General features: G+C 31.5%; 1 protein-coding gene and 1 pseudogene across 1 annotated transcript; both read right to left on the reverse strand.

The window, feature by feature from the left end:
- Positions 1 to 941: 941 nt before the first annotated feature.
- Positions 942 to 2,649, reverse strand: LOC149054863 (uncharacterized; annotated as a pseudogene).
- An 8,299-nt stretch (positions 2,650 to 10,948) lies between these two features.
- Positions 10,949 to 21,252, reverse strand: LOC107169360 (uncharacterized). The gene is made up of 5 exons (XM_089228419.1): positions 20,514 to 21,252; positions 17,185 to 17,329; positions 16,897 to 17,036; positions 12,517 to 12,702; positions 10,949 to 11,757 (listed from the first exon to the last, which is right to left on the reverse strand). The coding sequence occupies exons 1-5, from the start codon at positions 20,701 to 20,703 to the stop codon at positions 11,579 to 11,581; spliced, it is 840 nt and encodes a 279-aa protein (XP_089084545.1). The 5' UTR covers positions 20,704 to 21,252; the 3' UTR covers positions 10,949 to 11,578.
- Positions 21,253 to 23,748: the final 2,496 nt, after the last annotated feature.

Consider the following 23,748-nt stretch of genomic DNA (forward strand, 5'->3'; position numbering starts at 1 on the left):
CGGTAGATGAGTGGTCGACGTGGTATAGGTATCGGATGGGCGTCGGTCCGGCAAACTCGTCTGATCCAGTATTACCGTTGTTATATATTATTATTATTATTATTATATATACGTCTTATCGTGGATGTCGCGGTTTATCCTTTCCACGTGTGCCAAGAAAAGTGTACGCCCAGCAGCGAAAGAACAAACCGAAAACGACTGGAAATCCGATTTTCCACCATTGACCCTTGCACACACTCGCGAATCACGATGACGTGTGTGTGTGTGTGTGTGTGTGTGTGTGTGTGTGTGTGTGTGTGTGTGTGTGTGTGTGTGCGCGCGCGCGCGCGCGTGTGTGTGTGTGCGTGTGTGTGTGTGTGTGTGCGTGTGTGTGTGTGTGGTATATGAATGAAACGTAATTTCCGTTCAATCCGTTTATCCCGCCACCGACGGTGCAATCGTCCCGCGGGAATCATTTCGGGATTCGCATTAATACCGTGTGATCAGACCTTTAACGGTACGGTTTTAGCATTTGTTGGCCACGCCACCGTGTGTGTGTGGTACGTAAGGTTTCCACTCTTGATAATTTTGTTCACCTTTAGTGCGCGTCGCGCCACGTTTACAAGTGTATCATTCCTTCTCATCTGCACTCGCATTGCCGTGCAGTATTATTATTTTCATTCGCCTGATTGTTTCTCGAATGCTGAGTTCCCAATAATCGTTTGTTTCCAAAGCGTTCGTCGTGTTTCGCCCAAAATAATAATATTTAATTTCTATTCAAATGTTCATGAGTCAAGTCTACGACACCATTTTATTCAATTTTATTTGTTATTTGTTATTTAATTTAATTTGTATCACGTCCCCGTCACCGTACTCGTCCTGTCGGGGCAAAAAATTCTCCTGAACAGAACCGTCACCCTGGTGATAGGGCGGTGTGAATAAAAAATAATTAAATAATTCCATCAGTAGGTATTAATCACTTCTCGAAGGTGAATATACTCTTCAGATCGGAGTTTGGTCTGATTCAACCTGATGAATGTTAATCTCTCCGTTTCAATTTTAACATACATGTCAATAACATATTTGTGATATAATCGCCAACATTTCAATATGTGCTTGTCTTCATTTTCCCGAATCATTAGGCGGTATGAATAATAGTTCATTGAACTGACTTTTTTGTTGGTTTCAGAGCCTGTAAATATATTTTGTTTTTATAACATTGAAATATAAAATTAAAATACATAATATGGTGACTGAGATATTATCGCCATAGCTAAACTAATATTTCAATTACCTGTAATGGGATTTATCATTTTTATTGAGAAATCATAGCCATCTTCACCTTGCCAAAATATAATGGGATATTGCATCATATGAGCGGTGTGTTTCCTTTATACGTTGTAATCGATCATTCCGACGATGTAAAACAATATCACGGGATTCCAAGTTTTCTCCAACTACAACGATACCAACTTCATCAATAGTTGGTGCATTAAAACGTCTTGCATGTTGACCCACAGGTGTTTTATCAGCTCTGATTACAATTTTGTAATTATCAGATGGCATCAGATCCAGTGCAGTTTTAAACAATATAATCAATTGATTGTGTTCATGAAATAAAGTTTGTAATTGTTCTACAATAGACCTCTTTACTAAATTGTTATGTGCACAACGCAGATCAATTTCTTGTGGTGAATTGCCCATAAAATAAATTTGCAGGAATTTGTAGTTGCTATCTGGTACTGGTAACAGTGAACATATTTGGCTTTGCATCTGTAAATTAAAAAAAATATTATGTTTGTACCAAACACTATAAAATAAAATGAAATAAATAAGCAATGTGGGGTATAAATTTATAGATTGCCATTGATCAAACTTAGGTTTGGTTAGGTTAGGTTAGCCATTGATCAATCTGTCTCCTAATTTGAATCACCAAATAATATTTAATATACTTAGGTACCTCAATAATATGTAATATTTAGTTATAACTAAATTGAATAAATACAATTTTATGTATATTTTGAGGTGAATCGACGAAAACATTTAAAAATCGATGAATATTTGAATCATCAAATAATTAAATTGGGTTTCAAAATAATAAAAGTGTCACTAAAACTGAATCACCAAATAATATGATGACTAAGTGACACATCTTAAGTTAGGTGACAGATTATATTGTTCGCTAAAATAATTATGATTAACTGCTATAATAATACATACCTTGAAAGTTGGCTTAACATTTTCCCGAACTACATTTGTTGCCCCAAATGAAGTCATTTGAAAGCAGTTGTTGGATATTTGTCAAAAAGTGTATGGAATCTGTTCCTATTCCTGAAACCAATGAGTATAATGGCTCTGGTGGTGGATCCAATGGTATCAATTTCACTTTACCATTTGCGCAACACAATCCATTGGCTTCGTTTTTGTATTTCAAAGCCTTACAATATGAGCAAACCGAGTTCATAGAACCAATAACAACACAGTGGTAGTTACTGTAGTCAATTGACACATCGTAACTGAAAGCAGCTCGATTCAAACTTGCGCGATTATTAGTTGAATTTCGCGCTCGCGCTTCACGCGTTTATGATATCCGAATTCTTTCACGTTCATTTCGGTCGTCACGTTCTTGTGCACTTTGGTTAGATCGGTAATTACCTTGGTTTGTAGCATTTTGGGTTTTTCTACCTAAATTGCTTCGTCGTATAGGAGGCATATCAAATATAAATTATTGTGTCACATGCAATAATTAGTGATCATAGGTAACTTAACACTCTGCACAAAACACGATATACGAATTTAATTCGTGTATCAGTTGACAAAAGCAAACTCGGTATAGAGTAGGTAACAGAAAATCCAAGAAAAACAACACTTACGACATATCGACAAATAATCGACCACCATAGATGATTTTCTTGATCAGTGATTACATTGCCATGGAGACGATCAATATTATAGTATCCATATTATAGTAAGGGCTGTTTTTAAGGTCTTTCCAGCAATTATTCGAATTTTTCTCGCTGTAAAAACCATCCTTGGACTTCAACGAACATTAAAAAAAAATAACTGGCCAAATTGGTCCAGGCGTTATTGAGTTATGCGCTAACCAACACAATTTGCATATTATAGATATTATTATATTCTAATGTGCGATGAGTTTCCGTCGATGTAGCCAAATCTCCAATGTATGCTATATATATGCGTTTTATGATATTATATAGGACGCCAATGGTTATTTTCATTATAAATATTATCATCATCGTTATCAACATCGAACCCAACTCAGGCAAACTCTACGTCGCTTCACTTACACCCATATTTTTAGTTTTACGAAAATCAAATATGTACATTTTATCTGCGAAAACGCTGTCCTAGGCGATCGACAGCCAACCCTTAATCCGGTCCTCGTGTAATTTTTGCAATCGCCACATCGATATACGTAATCATTATTATTATTATTATTATTATTACACTGTATGACTCCTATCGTGACTAAAATATAAGTAGGTTGTCTTACGAGCGCCGGAAGTACGACGATAGTTGCAATAATAATGATCGGGTCGAACTAATTGTTATTATTAAAAAAAAAAACACACAGCTGATTACTTAGATGCGCCTGCAGAAAGACACGTCATGCAGTTTTGGATAGATGTCAATATTATGTGCATTGTTATTACACACATTATACAATATATTATTTTCTAGGAATATTAAATTGTGAATTCCGAAGCCAACTTGTACAAAATTCGAGAGCGTGGTAGACTTTTGCAAAATTATTTGACTCTTCGTGTATGTGACACGCATAATACACCCACTACTATTAATATTATTTTGTTCTGTAATTCGCCGATAAATAAACTCGAACTATTTTACAAACTACAACCTTCCCTCCTCTGCCCCTCCCCCTCACTGTTGAGTTGGTTCGTAGAAATTGCTTGAGAATATTTCTGCCACGACGTCAAAACAGTATCGGTGAATATTATTCTGCGATATGTGTGCAAAAATGAGATGGAAAAAGTTTTGCGTCGCGGCAAACACTACACGGGATCCGGTATGACCTAATGTGTGTACTATTATATACCTACCTACTAATCAAAGTTATAATTGGTTTGAAAAACTAATCGTTGAAATAAAATATTATTACACTCCTCGAGAGGGTGAAAAAAAATAATAAAAACTTTACAGTCAGATTGTATTTCCTCGCGTAATTTTCTCATTTTTTTTCGCGTGCCTCAAAAACATGGTATTTGCAATCAGATTTGGCAAATTTCACTGGTCGTGACTGTTCGTAATAAATCAAAACGTTTGCTGTAAAATAAAAATCGGTGGTATTAAAAACACTCCGTCGACGTCGTGTTCTCGGCCCATATTATGACCTCACGTTTTATTCATTTTTTTCTTTTTACTCGCAAAACGCAATTTTAAATAAAAAACACATTTCCTTTAATGCTTTTAGCTTGAATGACCTTCACATTTAGAAAGAAAAAAAATGAAAAAAAAAGGACGGTCGCGCGTTCCTTCGTATTGTTCGATGGTGAATTCCGTAGTTCCCACTCTACGGCAGAGCTGCTCGCATTATGACGTTCTACTGTTGTAATACCACACCAATGGAACAAATTAAAAAGCTGCCGTGGTGCATTATTGTGTAGGTACCTATAGTGTATGCAATATACATAATATAATACACGTAATGTATATACTGAGAATGAAAATGTATAACATACCTACATATACAGGATGTAACAGAAAGACCTGACTAAAAAAATAAATTAAAAAAATATGTTAATTCATCGTATGATAAAAATTGTTGATATTAGTATATAAGTAAATAATTTTTAGAAATATACTCATGTCAGAAAATTATCAAAAATCATAATTTTTAAAAAAGTTATTGCGTTCCAAAATAATTTAACAAAAAAAAAAAATTCTAAAAAATAAAATTCTTGACCTTGATAAATCTTTTTACCGTTAAAATTGTTTTTAGAATCAGATTCACAAATAGGCCATTTTAAAATTATCCAAACGATTTTTTACTAAATTAAATTTTTTTACTTATTTCAATATTAAAAAAATAAACATAAAAAAAATGTATTATACATGTAGCGATGGGTGACTTAATGAATAAAAATAAAATAAAATAAAAACTTAATTTGAACAAAAGTTATGCCGAAAGTCAGTTCTATCTGTTACACCTTGTACAATATTTATATAGGTTATTATAGTTTATAATGCTTACATAATATTGTATTTTATCCTTCGCCATCGCTTATAATAATATTCCTATGGTGCAAGCAGCAATGCGTGATTAAATTTACTGGTGAGCCATCTGATCGGTTTGCGAATGACACCGATTGTTAGCGCCTACTCAATCGTCGTTCTTGTTTTTCGACTACATAATACAATACAATAATATTGTGTTCGGTCGTTATTTTCTCAGTGTGCATTTTAATATCACAATAATAATAATAGGTCATGACGAACGCTTGTACGACAATAGTAATATATGTAATATGTGAATACGATAAAATTATGGTTTCATTTTGGATGACCTAACTTGCACAATCATGACGCAAAAAAAAAAAACAAAACAAAAACGAAACCAAAATAATAAGAACACTGTTGACATATATAATCATTAAAACAACACCTTTGATCGTGGTATTTAAATGATGACGACTATACATAAATTTATGTTAAACAATAGTGGTCCTAAAATAATTACTAATGGGGAGTCCGGAAGATTAAAACAATAAATAAACGAGGTCCAACGAACAATTTTTTTGTCAAATCTTTGTATTCTTATAATAGTTATATGAAGACAAAAAAATGTTAAGACATGTTGATGGTCCAGTTTTCTGCCTTCCACGGTACGCGGATTCGGATCCGTCAGTTGAAATTCGCGTTAAACGAATCAACTCAACGTTTCATATTTTAACCAAATTTACTGTATAGACGACCGCGTCGTACATAGCTTGTAAGCATAGGCGTGACCTGCAAATTTGATCAAACTTACATTGTACATTTTGATGCATAATATGAACCTTTTTTTTTCAATTTCTAATTTCATATTATAAATGTTTTGTTTTTCATCATGTGTATGATTCAGGGTTATATCCCCAAATCTTAACAGACATTTTTATTATTTTTTTTTGAGGGAGGAGGATTGGCAGTTTCCCCATCCCCTAGAAATGCCACTGTTGTGGATGACCTGCGAATGAGGTCTGGACACTCCTATGCTTGTAAGTAAATAAATATTATAATATATCAATAAAAAAAAAACTTCAAATGTTCACCACACATTTAATAAAATATTTATTTCTATTACAGTAAGATATTATTGATATTGTGATGGAGATAACAATAATATGGCCGAGAGCTGTACAATATTATGCGGTGAATGGAGACATATATTGTTTTCTTAAATAAAAACTTGGTAGATAACAAAAAAAAAAAAAAAAAAAAACACTTGAAAAGTAAACAAATTGATATTAAACAATATAGAAAAGTATTGTAAACTTTTTCCAGATCAATAAAGATGTACATATACGGCTTGGAGTAAAGTTCGTGTGGATGAGGCTACACGCGGCGGCGACGAGAACTGATTTTATAAAGCAAACAGAGACGTGATTTTGGTAACAAACTAATATATATATATATATATATTATATATATACATATAAACCGTTTGAAATGTTTTTAGAAGGTGTTTGAGTTGGTCGTCGTCGGCTTGCGAAATCAATACACTTATCGGAGTATCCGCCGTTGACTTTAAAGCCCACGCGGGACGCAAATATAATAATATAAATTTATGAAAACGATTTTCAGGTGTTGGAATTCCAGCTCACCGGAATCAGTCAATAATAATAATTATCATCAACAAAATTAAGCCGTCACCTCGTTGTTTTGCCAACCCTACTCACACTTAAGACCTACCTCAGTATACCTTTAAATTTACTTTCAGGTCTTTCAGGTCTCAGCGGACGTTGCGCGTGTTTAATTATCATAAAAATATCCTCAAACAGCCAAATATTAACGCTACGGATCAGCCATTCGATTAACCTTGTTGAAAAAAATCACACACAAATCTAATAAAAATAATATTAATAATAATAATAATATATTGTGATATTCGTACGTAACTTCACCACATGTAAATACCACGTCACGACTCACGATAAATAGGGTTAACGGTGTGTAAAGTGTGGCCGGAGAAGTAATAATGGCGAATCCCATTATTTGAATGCTAAAAAATAAACATCATTAACGAAACTATCTGCAACGTCCCATTGAATATTTTGTGAAGTTGACACACACACACACACACACACACACACACACACACACACACACACACACGATAACGCACCTGCAAGTGCAATGTCCATATTTATATCGTGTTGTATGCGCAAACGATCTGCGATGGCTGTTTATTGTGAGTGTAATATATATTGCATGTTGGAGGTACATGCAGCTATCTGTGAGTATTAAAATTCAAAAAATAAAAATAATATCGAAACGAAAACTATATAAAAATAATAATAACAATAATAATAATATTTTATTCTGAGTATATTAATTAGATGAAAAAAAGTTTTGAATTAAGCTGAGTAAACAACAGTGCAGTTTGGAATTCAGTAAATACAATTTAATATGAATAGGCTCACTAGTCGTTGAAGTGTTTTTTTTTTTTTTTTTAAATTAAATGCATATTATAATGAACTACTCAGAAATAATGAACAGCGTTGTTTATGTAATTCAATAATAATAAAAAAAATTATCATAAAACAAACAAAAATATTTCTAGTAATATTTTTAATTGAATGATATTATATTAAAGATTTGTTCATGATGATTGAAAATATATTACCACTGCGCACTAAATACTTTAATTTTTCTCAGTAAATAATAAAAAGCATTGCGATGATTTTAATTTTGTTCGAATATTAATATAGAAATATTATTATATTCATTGTTTACACACTTCATACTTTATTTAACAATTTATTCAAACCTAACACTGTGCTGACGCATTTCAAAAGACTTAAAGTTTTGTACCCTCACAGGCGACTAAAATTGTTTTTACTTAATTGTATCTTTGACCGAAAAGAAAACTTTTGGAATTTACATAAAAACTGTGAGTTTCACTTCTGTTTGTGTTCTTCGCTGTAAAAACAAAAATCGTAAAGTCGACTTGGCCCAAATTTGAGGAAAAATCAATTCATTTGTTCTTGTTTAAATTTAATAATGAAACGGCTGCATGAAAATGCATTTTTTTTTAAATTTATTACAATAATTCAATATTTCACCGACTGTACCTGTACGTTTGGACCATCGTTGTGAACGTAGTAGTATTCCTAAAAAAAAATAACATTATGCACATTAAATTAATATCAAATTCGAGATAAATCAAAAATGTTTTGAATTTACCATATACGAATCTAATAACATATTTTTCTTTTTTTAGTACACAGTGGTTTGGTATACATACTGCAATCATATGAGTTTTAATTGAATGTGATCGATTTATGTTTGGTCCCATAGCAAGTTGAGAAATGTATCAGTATTTCTCCTTATGTTTAATTTATGTAGTTTTCTAGTTAGAAAGTTATATTTTACAAAAGGTTTCATACCTGATTCAAATAAAACTACCCTATTATAATATTATATTTGCATAAAAAGAACATGGAGTACTTATGACGAATGCACACAATACATGGTCTATACATACTGTCTGGGTTTAGTGTTCTTATTACTAACTGTTTATGAAATAAAAATAAATTGTTGGAAAAACTACTTATATTTTATGTAGACGTTATAAAACATTTAATTGTACATTATTGTTATTAAAATATTGTGTGTTAGTTTTCGTTTCAAGTGACAATATTGTTTGACTATGGCAAACCTCAATACTGAATTGAAGTCATTTTGACTTCAAAATACAACAAAACCGTTCTATAATTTGCGCTCTTTTCAAATTTTTGGTGATTGGAATGTAAAATAATAACGTATTTCAACAGTATGTTATAATCAATTTATTGTATCACACAACTTCAGGTTTGTTCTACATAATTCTCAGAGCATGTGGATTGAGCATCATCATAGATCTGTGGATTTGGAATATCCGTCTAGATTTGACACAAATAAGATTATTTTTCTATGTAGGGTCGTTTCAATAGTTGTTTGCACAATTCAAAAGGATTAAACTATTGTATAGGTACGTAATAGATTTTATAGTGCAGTGTTCCTATATTGCCTATACGTTACGCCGTGTTGTGGCTTACAACACGTGTGATTTAACTAATTTTGAATTAAAATACTGCACGTAATTCACTGGAGTCGTTGTTATGTACTTAGGTATACATTGAGTTCCTATAGAAACATTCTAAAGCTTGTGTACCTTTTTTTTACATTTTAAATTTCCAATACCTATCATACCCTTTATTGGCATAAAAAAATGTGTCTAATGATTAAAATTAAAATGATTATCCTAAGGATTATAATATGATTAATATTTTCCGAATCACTAGGTACAAAAAAAATAATCTAAATAGATGTTGATTTTGACCTGCTTCGTTTGGCGACCTAATTAGACTCTGATATTGACTTACCCTCAATGTCGTTTCTCAGTATTGTCACTTAAGCACTAATACATTAAGCTCTCATTGATTTATCAGATTTGTTGTATAATTGATTGATTCGTATGTAAATAGTTAGAACTACTGTTGATTATCGGTAATAATACTGTCAGAGCACAATATTATAGTAATTTATTATCTATAAAATATATTCGTACGTTCATTCACTGTAAGGTATTTTGAAACTAATTAAAAGCATTAACATTGTAATCGTAAACATTTTATTATTTCAAGGTTTAATTCATGGTTCATGAACCACATATTTCTCCACGTCTAATCCTTTTACTTAGATGTAGGTAATCGGAAATTTTGATTTTAAATATGTATTATTTCTGGACACTCTCTTCGACAAGACATCAAGGTAAATCTTCAAAAAAATGCAGTCGGTGAGTATATCAGGCGTTAGCCATTTAATTACCTAACAATATATTTAATAATCTCGAAACCAATTATTACCACACATACTATTATATTGTGATCTTCTTTTAATTTCCAAATTTCCGACTTATAACTCCCAAAAATATTGAAATCGCGGATTATTTCAGTATGTCTTGAGGAGAGTATGCTATAATATAATTTCTTTTAAGACATCTGCCAAACTATTTTCTTTAGAATTTTCATTAAATTGATAATGATGAACCATTATAAACCACAATAATTTTTTTACACTAAATATTTTGTAAAATCTATCACTTCAATAAAATGTATATTATAACTAATTAATGTTTAATTTTAATTTTTTAATGGAATGGAGATTTTTTTTTGTTTACATTATGTCTGCAATTGTAATTAATTAAAATAGTTAAAAAATACAATCTAGTAGCCTCGTTAAATATAATAATAAAGTCTTCATAGAATGTGTTTAATGAAATTAAATGATAATAAGTTCAGTTAGTCCTAATTAGAAGATGTGCTCAAATTACCGTAGTTCCGTTACATTACAAAAAATTATAATAACATACCTATTCTACAATTTACACTTTACAGATTTCAGCCATAAAATATATAAACCGTATTCGTTTCTAGTTGTATTCTTATTGTGCCATCTAGTGGTTGATAACTAAAACGTCGCTTTCATATTTCAACGTCTTATCGATAATTTTTAGTTTTTAATTTTTTACCACTTAGCAGATTAAATGTATTAAATAATAAAATATTTAAAAATTGGATTATTTTATAAGAATTGCTTTTGAATTTTTAAAGAATAATAATAATTATTTATCCTTATGGCGTTAGTGAACATTTTTAACTAAACATGTTCTCCACTTCCATAGTTCACAATACTATATCTATCTAGGTTATCCCTCAGATGACAGTATAAAACATAAAATCTGAAGTCATAAATTCAAATTTGTATTTTATTTCTAAATTATAATAATCGTATTTAATTGTATAATTTAAATTTAGTTATAATACAGCGAATGGATTATATTTGTGCTATTTACTATAAGTAGTACATATATTAGTCTTGTAATTAGTGTTTGCCAGTTCAGCATAACTGATAAGTTCTTTACAAATAAATATTGTGACAAAAATAACTCAACACAAGAGTACAACATTGTGATGTAAATTAATAAATTATTTTATAATAAGAAAATATTGTATATTCAAATGATTCGAGTAAATGTGTTAGCTGCTATAAAACAGAAAACTAAAGCACCGTAGATTTTAAATTTGTATATTCGTATATTAAAATGAATGCAATATTGTAATAACAAAATTAAATAAATTAAAATCATTTTATAATATCATTTACAATATGTATAGATTTTAATAATATATATATTATAATATAGTGTGTGAAGTAGTATAAATCATTAAACTATGAGACTGAAAAGTTTAATAACAATTTTTTTTTCCTCTTAAAACTATTGGTAAACAGACTTTATTATTATTGAGGCCTATTATTGCTATAAGTAGGTACGTAGATCGACGATAACTTAATGTCATTATTAATTTACGTGTCCTCAATAATAGATCGACGACAATCCGCTTCCGCCCAGGGGCTCCGTGAATTCTAACTCGGAGTAGGCGTCATTCGAGTTCACCACGAATTTGATCAGACCAAACTTCTCGAACTGCACTTTCCACGACCGCACAATCGTGGCTCTCGACAGCGCGTTGACGATTTTGGACTTCAGATCATCTGCAAAAACCAATCATAAACCATCTGTTTCAACGTGCTTCCGTCGTTAAAGACCTTGGGATGTTCTACTCTCTCTCTTCCCTACTTTTGAACACCGTCATCACATCAACTTTACCGTTAATAGACCAACGAAAGCACTGGAATTCATTATCAAACGTAATACCAAAGGTTTCAAACCTGCCCTCTGCCTCCGTTCATTATATTTACCACTCGTTAGACTCCTCTTTGAGTTCGGTGTGGTCGTTTGGCACCTTCTTTTACGAGATTCCAACTTCTTCGCCTCGTACGAGTACAGAATAAATTTCTAACATCATATGCTGCTTTCATACGCAAAATTATTCCGATCGCACACCAAGATTACGCCAAACCTCTACCCACTCGTCGTCTTGAAGCTGACCAAAGCTTTATATCGTCTCTTTCAAACGAGTCCCTGGATCCCCCCCCCCACCAGACCTTCTTCAAGCGGTCTACATTAGAGTTCCATCGTACCCTACCCCCAACCAGCTACACATTTCGTTGTCCCCAATTACACTGCCCATTACGGCCACAACCACCGCTTTCACCGCGTGCCAGAACATTTACCTTCTGACTCTCCTTCCAATTATACTTAATTATATTATATCCAATTATATTTAACATTTATATATTTGTATCAAATTCTTAATTATAACGTAAAAAAACGATATCGCAATTATAATAATTATAATAACACACATTGCGTGTAGTGGCCCGTCAAAATAGTAAATATAATAAAATTACCGTTTAAGTGTTTTCCGCAGACGATCGCGTACGGAGGTAGCGGTCCGATGCTGTGCAAGATGGTTATGTCGTCCGATTCCTTGTGCAAAACATTTTTGTAATTGTAAAACGCCGTAGAATCGACGGCGGCGGCGATCACGTTTTTATCTTGCACCTTCTCCACGGTCGACAAATGATTTCCGGTCTCTGTAACACGCACACACACATCACCGGATGTCAGATACTTTGATATTACTATATTAATATTATTATTTACACACTTGTGCGTTGATTTAGCGTATATAGTTACGGTTCGGCGTAAATACTTCGCACGACACGTGTATACAGAGCGATACAATAAAGATGGACCTATTCTTAATAATGCGAATTTTATTAAAGTTTTAATTTTTGAATCAGCAGTTAGTAGATAGGTATAATAATTAATAGTATGTCTACTTGAAAGTCATATTTTCGAATAGATACTTAGATTTTTTACCTCTGGCGGTACAAATTTCTTACGTTATTTTTAATCTGTTTTCATAATAGAACCGCACCCATTTCTACTAGAAATTGTTGGTCTGATGATGTTTTTTTTTTTAACGGTGATATAGTTTCAAATTTATTCAATTGTAGATTTTTAGGTACTTAAGAAAATTTGTCCTCGTGATTATAATGAGTTTGCAAAACATTTATATGACGTATGGAGTATACATATCTAATCTGGTACTTGTCATTCAATTCTCAAAAATTATACATGATTATAACTGCTGCAATTTTAATATCACCAAATATCCTCCAATATGGAATATTACATCCTTTGAAGGTATACTTAAAATATAATAACTGACTACTAATTTCGATTTCAATTTATCAACAACTCTTTCAAAAAAATTATTTCCACAATAATTTACAATCCTAGAAGGTAGTTTTCATTCGAAAAAAGAAGTTTGTATCACCTCAGGAAACTCCTTAAATTGTATACAAATCTAAGTTTTTTGAAAACATGGTCCATAATAAGTGTACTTCAAAATTTCAAAGGGGAATGAGCATATTATGCTCGTTAAATCCTCTTGAACCTATACACAGGAGACAGGATGTCTCACGATGATCTGACATATATGAAATGATTTTTGTCATATTCAATATTTAAAAAATGTTTTTCTATATAATTCATAGACACACGCGCTACCTTTTTAGTATATTTTATTTTTATTTTTAATACTAAAAATAAAAACTTAAAAATTGATTAAAAAAATTTTGGATAAATTCATAATGGCCTATTTGTGAATCTAATTATAAGAACAATTTTTATGGTAAAAAGTTTTATCTAAATCGAGTAGCTTATATTTTTAATTTTTTTTTTTAAATTCAATACCTTTTTGGTTAAATTAATTTGGAACGTAATAACTTTTTTTAAAATGTGAGAATTTGCTTATATGAGTATTATTATATTATCTTAAATTATTTACTCATCATATAATATCAACAATTTTTGTCATAATATGTTTAATTAGCGTTATTTTTTTTATTTTTTTTATCTTTCTGAGACACCTGTATATTATATTTTTAATAGAACGCGGGCAAAGGTGCTCAAAGAAGGATCTAATCGTCGTGGTATCTTTATAAAAAAAGTATGGTATTTTCAAAAATAATTTTAGCCAACTCTATTTGGGCTGCTTTTTTTTCTGTCGCTATTTTGTAGGTACCTATAAGTATTTTATAATTACAGTTATTGTGAATAATTACTCTACTCTCTCGAAAAACAATTAAGCAAGTATAGTTTTAAGTGTATTATAATAACAGGTGCTGTGCTATCTGAGCAGATACGACCAGTACTGATGATCATTCAAACGTGCAATTATAGGTAGTGTGCCGTGGAAATTATTCAAGGAGTATTTGAAGACGAACATTTTTACAGTAATAATAAATAATTACTAATTGTGGTCGGTGACCAACCTGCAGATAAGTAGGCTGTCGTTGATCTCTTAATAATATTGTGTTTAAATACAATTAAACAGCGTTATACTAAAATCTAAAATCTAAAAATCATCCAACCAACTATACAACTTAAGTGATTATATTGATAAACGAATTACATAACGAACGATTAATCTCCAATAAATGTAATTTAGCAATTTTTGCACAAGAACATTATAATATTACTACCATATACGCAATAATTTAGTAATTTTATTTACATTTTTTTTAAACTGTTTTTTGAATACATTTTAATTTAACTGGTGCATTAAAGTTTGTTTATAATTCAAATTAATTACCCCCTCCCTCCCCCCACTTTGACGATTATTTTTTACCATTGTATTTAAACACACATTCTAATAAAAGGATAATCGATATGAACAATTGAGTGAAAGAACCGTGTTTAAAAATTAGTTTGTCATTGTCGTTGTAGGTATACTTTCTATTTTGAATTAAGTGAACTTTCTATCCAAAATAAAGTTTAAAAAAAAAATATGTTTTATATTTCTATACATAACTAAAAATATCTTTTCATACTTTTATTACGAGTAAACTTTATCAAAAATATATTAAATTAGACTTTCGGACGAAAAAAACATATAAATTTGTTTTTAAATTCCACACATTAAAGACCAAAGTGCAACTAATGATATACTGAATGAAATATTTTTAAGTTGGGTATAATTTGATTTATTATTTGGAATAAAAGTAAATTTGAATTTTTTAGCTGTACTAATTGTTTATATTTATATAGAAACAAAGGTGTACCAAAACTAAAATATGAATTGTTTTTTTTTTTTTGTAGTTTACAATAAATTCTTTGAAGATTTACAAAATATAAACATTTTTCGATTAACATTGTAAAAAAATAAAATACAAAGATGGGTATTTTACTCATACACAAGTTGCAAAGTAAGGTTGGTTTGTAAGACGTTGAAATAATTATAATTTTATTGTATTATGTTTGGATATAATATAATACTATTAAAATATAGATCGCATTTCTCATTGAGAACTAAATGTGGAGCACTTGCTCATAAATTTATAACTGGTTTAAAAGTAAGTTATATTTTACCATTAATGACTTTATTTTTAACTTTCGATATTCATATATTACAATAATAAATGATACACTGTTTAGCAAACAGCCAATGAATCAACTTTTATTACAACGCAATTTGTCATTAAACTTTACAATGTTTAATGCTAGCGTAGTCCCGGGCAGTTATATTTTTCGAATATTTTAGGTTCCAACAAATCATTAGGTCGCACCTTATGCCCAACAGTCGTTTATTATTTCAATGTTTTTTATATTTTGAATGAATAACAAACGGTAATATTTTTAAGCAATACTTTTGTTTTACGAATGATCTGATATAATTTCAAGTTAATACGTAGAAATAATACATTTTGTAAAACAATACACCAAAAATGATTAAAGATCACGAAATATTATTCTAATGTTTAATGTAAACATAAATAATTTAAATTAACCATGTAAAAATATGCGAATAATACAATATAATAGTTTTCCATATTTTTAAATATCGCACTCGTCTACATTCGTAATTAAAGTTGTCTGTACCTATCCAATAACAGTGTGACGGGACATCATATATTATTGTTCGTATTTATTTAGTTATTTCATTATAAATATAAAATTCGTACATGCAGTACCTCCACATCTCATATTTTGCAATATTATAATAGATAGTATAACATTGTGCGTATTTATCATTTTATAATTAATTTCTGTTTGACTTGTCGAGCTACCTACACTTGTTATAGGTATTTATAGTATGGCCGTTGGAATGTCTTGACATGCAATTTTTTCAGAATTTGTTTTACTGTCAAGTTAGCTGCACTGAAGTGACGCTAGGTAACAATATTATTGTCGACCAAACCTTGTTTTGTTATGATTACATTATATATTGTTATATACATGTTTTATTTTTTTATACAGGTATATATGAAAAGATGAAGACTTCATTTCACATAGGTACATTAATAATTAAAGTATTTTCAGTGTTGGATAATATTTATGTTTGAAGAAACGTTGAGGAATGCAATTTTTATTATTATTATTTTTATTTATCCGGTGTAAAAAAAATTGCGTACCAACTAAATCTGACCTAAATATTTTGTGCTAATCGATTTGAATTCGTTAATTGGCGGAAGGGAAAAAATTGTCGGTCGCCTAACTAGCTGAACGTTTCGTCGAATATTATACACACCTGTTGTACATACCTGCATATTATGAGACGTGTCCTGCTGTTCATGCGGGGCATAAAACGAGGGAAAAAAATAATAAATTATTAGCCTAGTGAGCTGTACCTATCCACCTACCTACATACATACGCAGGAAAAATGTATAATACGATAATAAATTAATAACGATATGATATTACTATTAAACATATTTACTTATCGTGTTGCCGAAGAACGACGAGTTTTCGCCGTGAGTCCTGAGCAATTTCTGTATGGTGAGACTGCTGCTGAGCGAATTGTCTCCCGTGTAACCCCAATTGCAGCCCCTCAGGTCCAAAAACGACTTGACGGTTTTCCTGTACGTTTCCGGTATAGTCGGAACGAAAACAAAAACAAAAAAAATCAAATACAATACATTACAGGGCGCATTGTCGCACGCCAAGGCGCTAATAAAATAATGTATTATTTTCAATGCGTATAATATGATATAGCGGGTTAGCTAACTCGACATCCGTGTGCATGATGATGTCCGCAAAGTATCCCGGTTTCAGTGCAGTGTTCCTGGGATGCACGAAAACGGGTGTGATCGGCAGCAATTCGATTTTTTTCGACTTTTTCATCTTCAAGTACTGCGTCGGGCTCATAAAACCTACACACAGCCACACCATCACGGAAACGTTAATTTATTATAGCTGTTTATAGAATAAAATACATAATATTGTTATTACAACATTATTTTACTATTTTTACATAATATTTACTTTTTATAATATTTAATTGGATATACCTAATATTATCATATTAATCGATACCTATCAATATAGTGATAACGAGCGGTTCAAACCTACACAGTTTGGAAATTTCCATGTGCCAATATTTATCAAACAACAATAACTTTTGCTTGTAAGTAATGTACCTATATTCATAATTTTAAGTGAACTGAATTTTATTTTATTAGAAACTACCTACACAATTATGATAATACAATCTTTTTTTTTTTTTTGCACAAAAACAAAACTAAATACAATTACCCTAGTAAAATTTATTATTATCGATCTCAAATTAACCAAATAATATTTAATGTAAATATAATTTTTTTTTTTAAATTTTTTTTTTATTATATTAATTTATTTTATTATTGTATATATTAATAAAATTATCCATTCGACTTTTATATATATATATATATATATATTAAAGATTGATTTTCTCCGCGTCCCACTCATCATGAGTTTTTCACGTACCTTCACATGTTGATTGAAACACTATAATAATTGATTTAATACTTGTTATATTGTTAATAACATATGATATCAATGCTTATCATTATTACTTATCGTTAATGTTTTGGTATATTAATGAATTTATGTGCACATTTATTTGCAGAGAAATTGACAGCGGTGTTAGGTGTTAGGTATATTATTTGCCCCCACAAGTGTTTACAAAATATTCCATTTAATACTTAAAAATTTATTTCGATCAGTAATAATCATAATAATATTTTAGTAGTTAGTTGATGTAAAAGAGTATCAATAAGATATCACTCTCGACGACGGTATCGTTATGAAGTTATGATGAGTATTATTGTTTAAGCTAAGCCACATCACTTCCTACAAATAATGTTTACTGCTCATTATTTATTGTATGGCTGTAAATCGTAATATAATATCATAATAATATCGATCTTACTTATATCGGCCGGATTTTTTACAAAAACATTTTAATACAATATGTAACTGTTTACAGCAAAGATTGTAATGTTGAAAATTTTGAAGACAAAAATTAAAATGATTGAACACTCCGTCGTAGATACCTAGCTATGTATAATAAGCATCGTTCTGAGAAATTTATTTTCAGCGCATAACAACTTACTATTAATGGTTATTTTAATGAGATCATTAAACATGTTAATTTATCTGTTAACGACGACAACAAAGATGATGACGAAAGCGATAATAATGATATTATAAAGGTAAGAAACTGATGATTGATTTGTGTTCTCTGTCCGAGTTATAACAACATAAATGTATTATGTAATGATAAAAAGCATTAATATAATAATATGAATCGTAGACATTAAACATATTAAAATGCTTTTGTACAAATTATTTTACATCAAAGACTAAATTTAAATCAATTATTCAAACTGATCTTTGGTACCATATTGTACATTATAACATCGAATTTATTGGGAGTCTTAAATTTATCATCTGAAATATCAGCTGTTTATGTTATAAAATTATTTTTTAATTTCATTCTGTCGTACATGCTATTGTGCATTTGCTTTTTTCATGTGTACAAAGAATAATTACTTTTACATTACATTAATACATGTGTATTTTAAAAAAAAATACGTAAACGTAAATTGTATAAAAAACATTGAACTCCGATATGTAGGTAGCCAAATACAAAAATGAAAAAAATATTCAAAAGTAATAAATAACATTGTTTTATATTAACGATCACCTGTTTGTTCTATTTTTGTCAAAGAGTGTGAAAAACAAAGGTTTTGACGATTCATATTTTAGAATTTAAAATGCCAGATAATAATATATCACACAAAAATAGGATTTCAAGTTCAACAACTAAGTTGGAAGTTTGAAAAAAAGCTAGTCTTGCGGCATAAGCCGCTTAGATCTCAACTGGTAAACACTAATTCCATTTTTTTTTTTTTGTGTGTCAGATATTTGGACATAATTGTATAATGACAAACATCTCTTTTATATTATACCTATATATTATTTTAACCCTTCCAACAGAGAATTTGGAATATGGATACAAACGATGAGATATCTGTAACGACCTGCTTATGTAAAACTAGATGACGATCAAACGGTGCTTGGCACAAATAAATTATTATTATTATTATTATTAATTATTATTGTATTTGAACGTAGGATAAGTCACTCGAAAAATTGTGTGCTCAATTATTATTACTAGGTAACACAAAACAATAAAATTTATACCTATAAAGTACTATAATTATAATTGTATAATAATTGTGTATAATCGTGAGGCATATTATACCATAGTATATAAGCAAATTAAATTAGAAAGTGTTTAGCCTAAAATTAGATCCAAAATCACAAATGATACACATATAATGATAACAAAGTTCACAAGTTTTAAAGTTCACTGCTGATATCGCGGTTATTGAAGGTTTATTTTCGAACATTCGGAATGCACATTAATGAAACACGTGATAAACCTTGCATAATGAAATTTTATTGACACGTTTTGTTATCAATAAAACTGAGTTAAGGCATTCACCGAATAAAATAATACATTGATTGCTCTGTAACTAGACGTGTGTGAAACTATTGTAAAATTGTTTAAATATGCACTATACAATAGTCGTTCATTCAACAACACACAAAAAAAAAAAACCGTCATGTTATTATACGTGAAAACGAGTATGAATGTAGTATGAAATATTTCATTAACAACCAGCGTTTATGTAGAATTTTAAATGGCGTAAATTTTCGAGATCGCCGTCGAATGCGAAACGCGTTCTTATCTGAATAAAATTATATTCATGTCATTAATAACGACGGATTGCCGCCTACACTGTGCGTGTATACGATTAACGTAATTTTTTGATTTCGTTAAAAAAAAAAAGAAATGTGTAATGATAAAAATATACAATCCGTAATAATAATATGCCAGCTAACGATATTACGCATAACAAGATCCTATTTTCATACACATCTGAGAGAATGATTAAATTAATATTTTCATCAACCGTATTATTATTATTATTATTATCATCACGGCAGACTAATAATACCAAAATAATGATAATATACAATGTTATAATTATTTTTGTTCAGTACCTATGTCGACTTCTTTTAGGCAAAAAGGATCGGGACGGTCGTCGTCGTACAGGCCGATGGGGTCTCTGGACTCGTAGACGAGCGTCGCGCTCACGTGCAGCTCTTCTTCCAGGAAATGTGAGATGCACTCGTACAATTCGACGGGGTGGCTGGGCACCAGGTAGGTGATCAATCGCAGTGAATGTGCCATGTTTTTTTACTGCGGATTCGCCGCCGTCCTATAACTTCTCGTAAGCCGCGGAAACGCTGCAGCGTAGTTACCACAATATTCGTATACCGGGGTCGTGGTTACGGTGAAAACTCGGGGGAAATCGCGAAAAATACTCGTCGAGATTATCGTGCAGTCGGTACAGCGGGGATGTGTGTACACGGTCGGTTCGCTACTCGTGACGAATTTTTCGAACAGATCGCCAACGGCGGATGAAACGATGATGACCAGCGAGTGGGAGAAGACCAGACGACGAGTGAAGTCGGCGGAGGAGTATAGTCTTTGGACATTGACGTTCCGATAAGCCGGCGCCGGTCGAGATAAGCCGAATCAGAATATACGTCTTCGACATCCATGATAAACGTCGTCTACTCACGCAGTCCAGTGGACTATTATACGACTTCACAGGTGGTTTTATTATTATTATCATTTCGGCATTTTGTTTTGTTATCCCAACAGCTGATGAACACGTTATTTTTTTTCTCAATTTACTTGCTAGAATATTGTCGAGAGAATTATTATTTATTATCTCCTAGAACATATACGCACGCGCGTGCGCCGATTATATAACATTATTTGTTCGTAGATTAACATATTATTATTTATTGTAATGATAGGTATTTTAAGGAAATACATAGTGTACGAGGTACGACACAGTCGTTAAAATAAACCTTGCACACAACGATTTCGATAAAACTAAATAATACAACACGTCGATCGTTATTTTTATTACTACCGTTTTCGATATCGATCATTATTATATAAACACGAGACAGACAATATTCGATCATAGTTTCTACTCTACACGAGGTTAGTGCTGTTCAACGATGCGTGTGAAGAGCTCGAAGTGTTTGTAATATTGATATGAATAATAATAAAAATTCATATTATACAGCTGACAGGTAAATGGGAATTCGTACAAAAATAGGTCATTAGAGTATTAGGCTAAATACAGGTAAGTATGTGTTATTTGAATACGATAGGTAATCAAGAATAGGTAATCAAGAAATTCGAAGTCCACATATATTAAACAAAAAAGAACATTATATATCGTAACCAACTTTTCCCAGTCACCAGCGAAATCGTAAAACAGTAAAACACGTTAATCCAGAACTGAGATTTTCATCGATTTCTGTTTCAGTCGGTGAGTATAAAGCGCGATGAAGTAAACATTAAATAAGTAATTAATATTATGAGTTCATTTAAAGTAAAAAAAAAAAACAAAGACTATAAGATTGTAGAATTTTAAATTGTACAATTGGACATGTATTTCAAAAATTAAAAACCCAAATCATATCTAAATCCAATAATACTGTAAAAACTATACGATATCTTTAAAATCCGTCAATATTTAAAATTATTATGTTAATGACTATAATTTTATAAAATATTTAGATAGAGTATTATAATAATATGTAACACACAAAACTTCAAACAAAATAATATATCTTTGTGCAATCAAATAACAATAATCGTCGGTAACTACTCGTGTGTCGTGTTATAATAATAACGACTCGACTTTTTTGCAAAAAACCCCTCGACATCTTACGCTTGGGAATATATCCGTTTGAGGCGAGAAAGCTGTCGTCTCCGGCGATTGTCGAGGATAATTATTGAAAAAACAATAATGTAAAATAATGACTCACACTTACGCGAATAGAATTAATTAAAAAACATTAATATCATTGTGCGTGTTGTGAACGTGCTGTTGACAAGAAAGCCAAAACGAAACGAAACAAAATTTCTGCAGACGGTTGCGAGAGCGATCCAAACGAACGAAAGTCCCACCGACCGACACGTATTTATCTGCAACACGATTGATGAAACCTTCGTCCGTCCGTGGCGCACTCGAGACACGTCGCCGTGTATTTTGCATCAATACACGTACGAGTGATTGACAGAAATTGTTTGCTTTCGTTAATAACTCGAGACAAAAAAATTACTGACATTTAAAAAACCGTATCGGACGCGAACGGTTCGAAATCTGAAAAAATCAAATCGAAAACACCTGACGCGCGGAAATGGAAAATAATACATTTTTTTTTTTTTGAAATCGCAATGCGTGTTTGCGAATGCGGTACGCCGGTCGAGCGGTTCGGCGTGCAATGTGGTGCGCGCGTGTCCAGTCGCGTCCATACGCGTACTGAACTCTTATCCATTCATTGAACAACTCTCGCACACACACACACACGCTTACACTCGCTCACTCACTCACGACACACTCACACACTCGATGTAGGTACGCGATTCTTGGCCGGTCCGGTTGTCCGTTTATAGTGGCGGCGTTTCTACTACTACTACTACTACTACTTTATTTTAGTGCCACTACTACGACAACTCTACTTAACTGTTACCTACAAAACTTATTGCAACCACTACTACTACTACTACTACTACTACTACTACTACTACCACTGCTGATAAATGTTATATACCACTACTAGTTGCAGTTTTGTAGTTGTATGCCTACTCGCGGGTACCCACTATTATTATATCTGTCCGTCGTATCGTATATCTATATACCTAACCGGATATACCGCGAGGAAACCGCGAGCAACCGGTATTGCGTGCGTATCCGAAAACGGCCGCCCGCGTACCGGAAATACCGGTAAGTTTTCCACGCGGGACAATGCGACGACGTGATCGCGGAAGACACCTCTCTTAGCGACCGCGTTGCAGGCGATCAACCTCATCGCGGTTTGAAGGACAACGCGCTGCGTCATAAATTTTTATTCTGCGACGACCGCCGCCCGCCGAGGACATAATAATATTATTGTTATTACACTGTCGTTATATTTGCTGTTGTTATTATTATACTATGCTACTTGAACTTATTTTCCAAATGCCAAATGGTCTGCCATAGAGCCGGCTAAGCTGCTTACGCGCCGCAGTGACGGAAACATTAGTCAAATCTATATAAATTAATATGTGTATGTGTTTTTTTGATGGAATTCCGTATTATCTAAATTTCGAATTTTCTTTTTCTGCGCGAACGGACCTCGGGATCGAGTGGGTTATACTACGACG

The sequence above is a fragment of the Diuraphis noxia genome, unplaced genomic scaffold, assembly GCF_037042655.1.
Source record: "Diuraphis noxia isolate RWA-SAM2 unplaced genomic scaffold, SU_Dnox_SAM2 contig0005, whole genome shotgun sequence".
Lineage (NCBI taxonomy): Eukaryota > Metazoa > Arthropoda > Insecta > Hemiptera > Aphididae > Diuraphis > Diuraphis noxia.

Excerpts from the sequence above, each read along its gene's own strand:
- LOC107169360 (XM_089228419.1), bottom strand. The coding sequence starts at position 20,703 with ATGGCACATTCACTGCGATTGATCACCTACCTGGTGCCCAGCCACCCC. Across the intron at positions 17,330-20,513 it reads CCTAAAAGAAGTCGACATAG|GTTTTATGAGCCCGACGCAG; the intron begins GTACTGAACAAA and ends GGCTGTGTGTAG. Across the intron at positions 11,758-12,516 it reads CTGCGGAAAACACTTAAACG|ATGATCTGAAGTCCAAAATC; the intron begins GTAATTTTATTA and ends TGGTTTTTGCAG.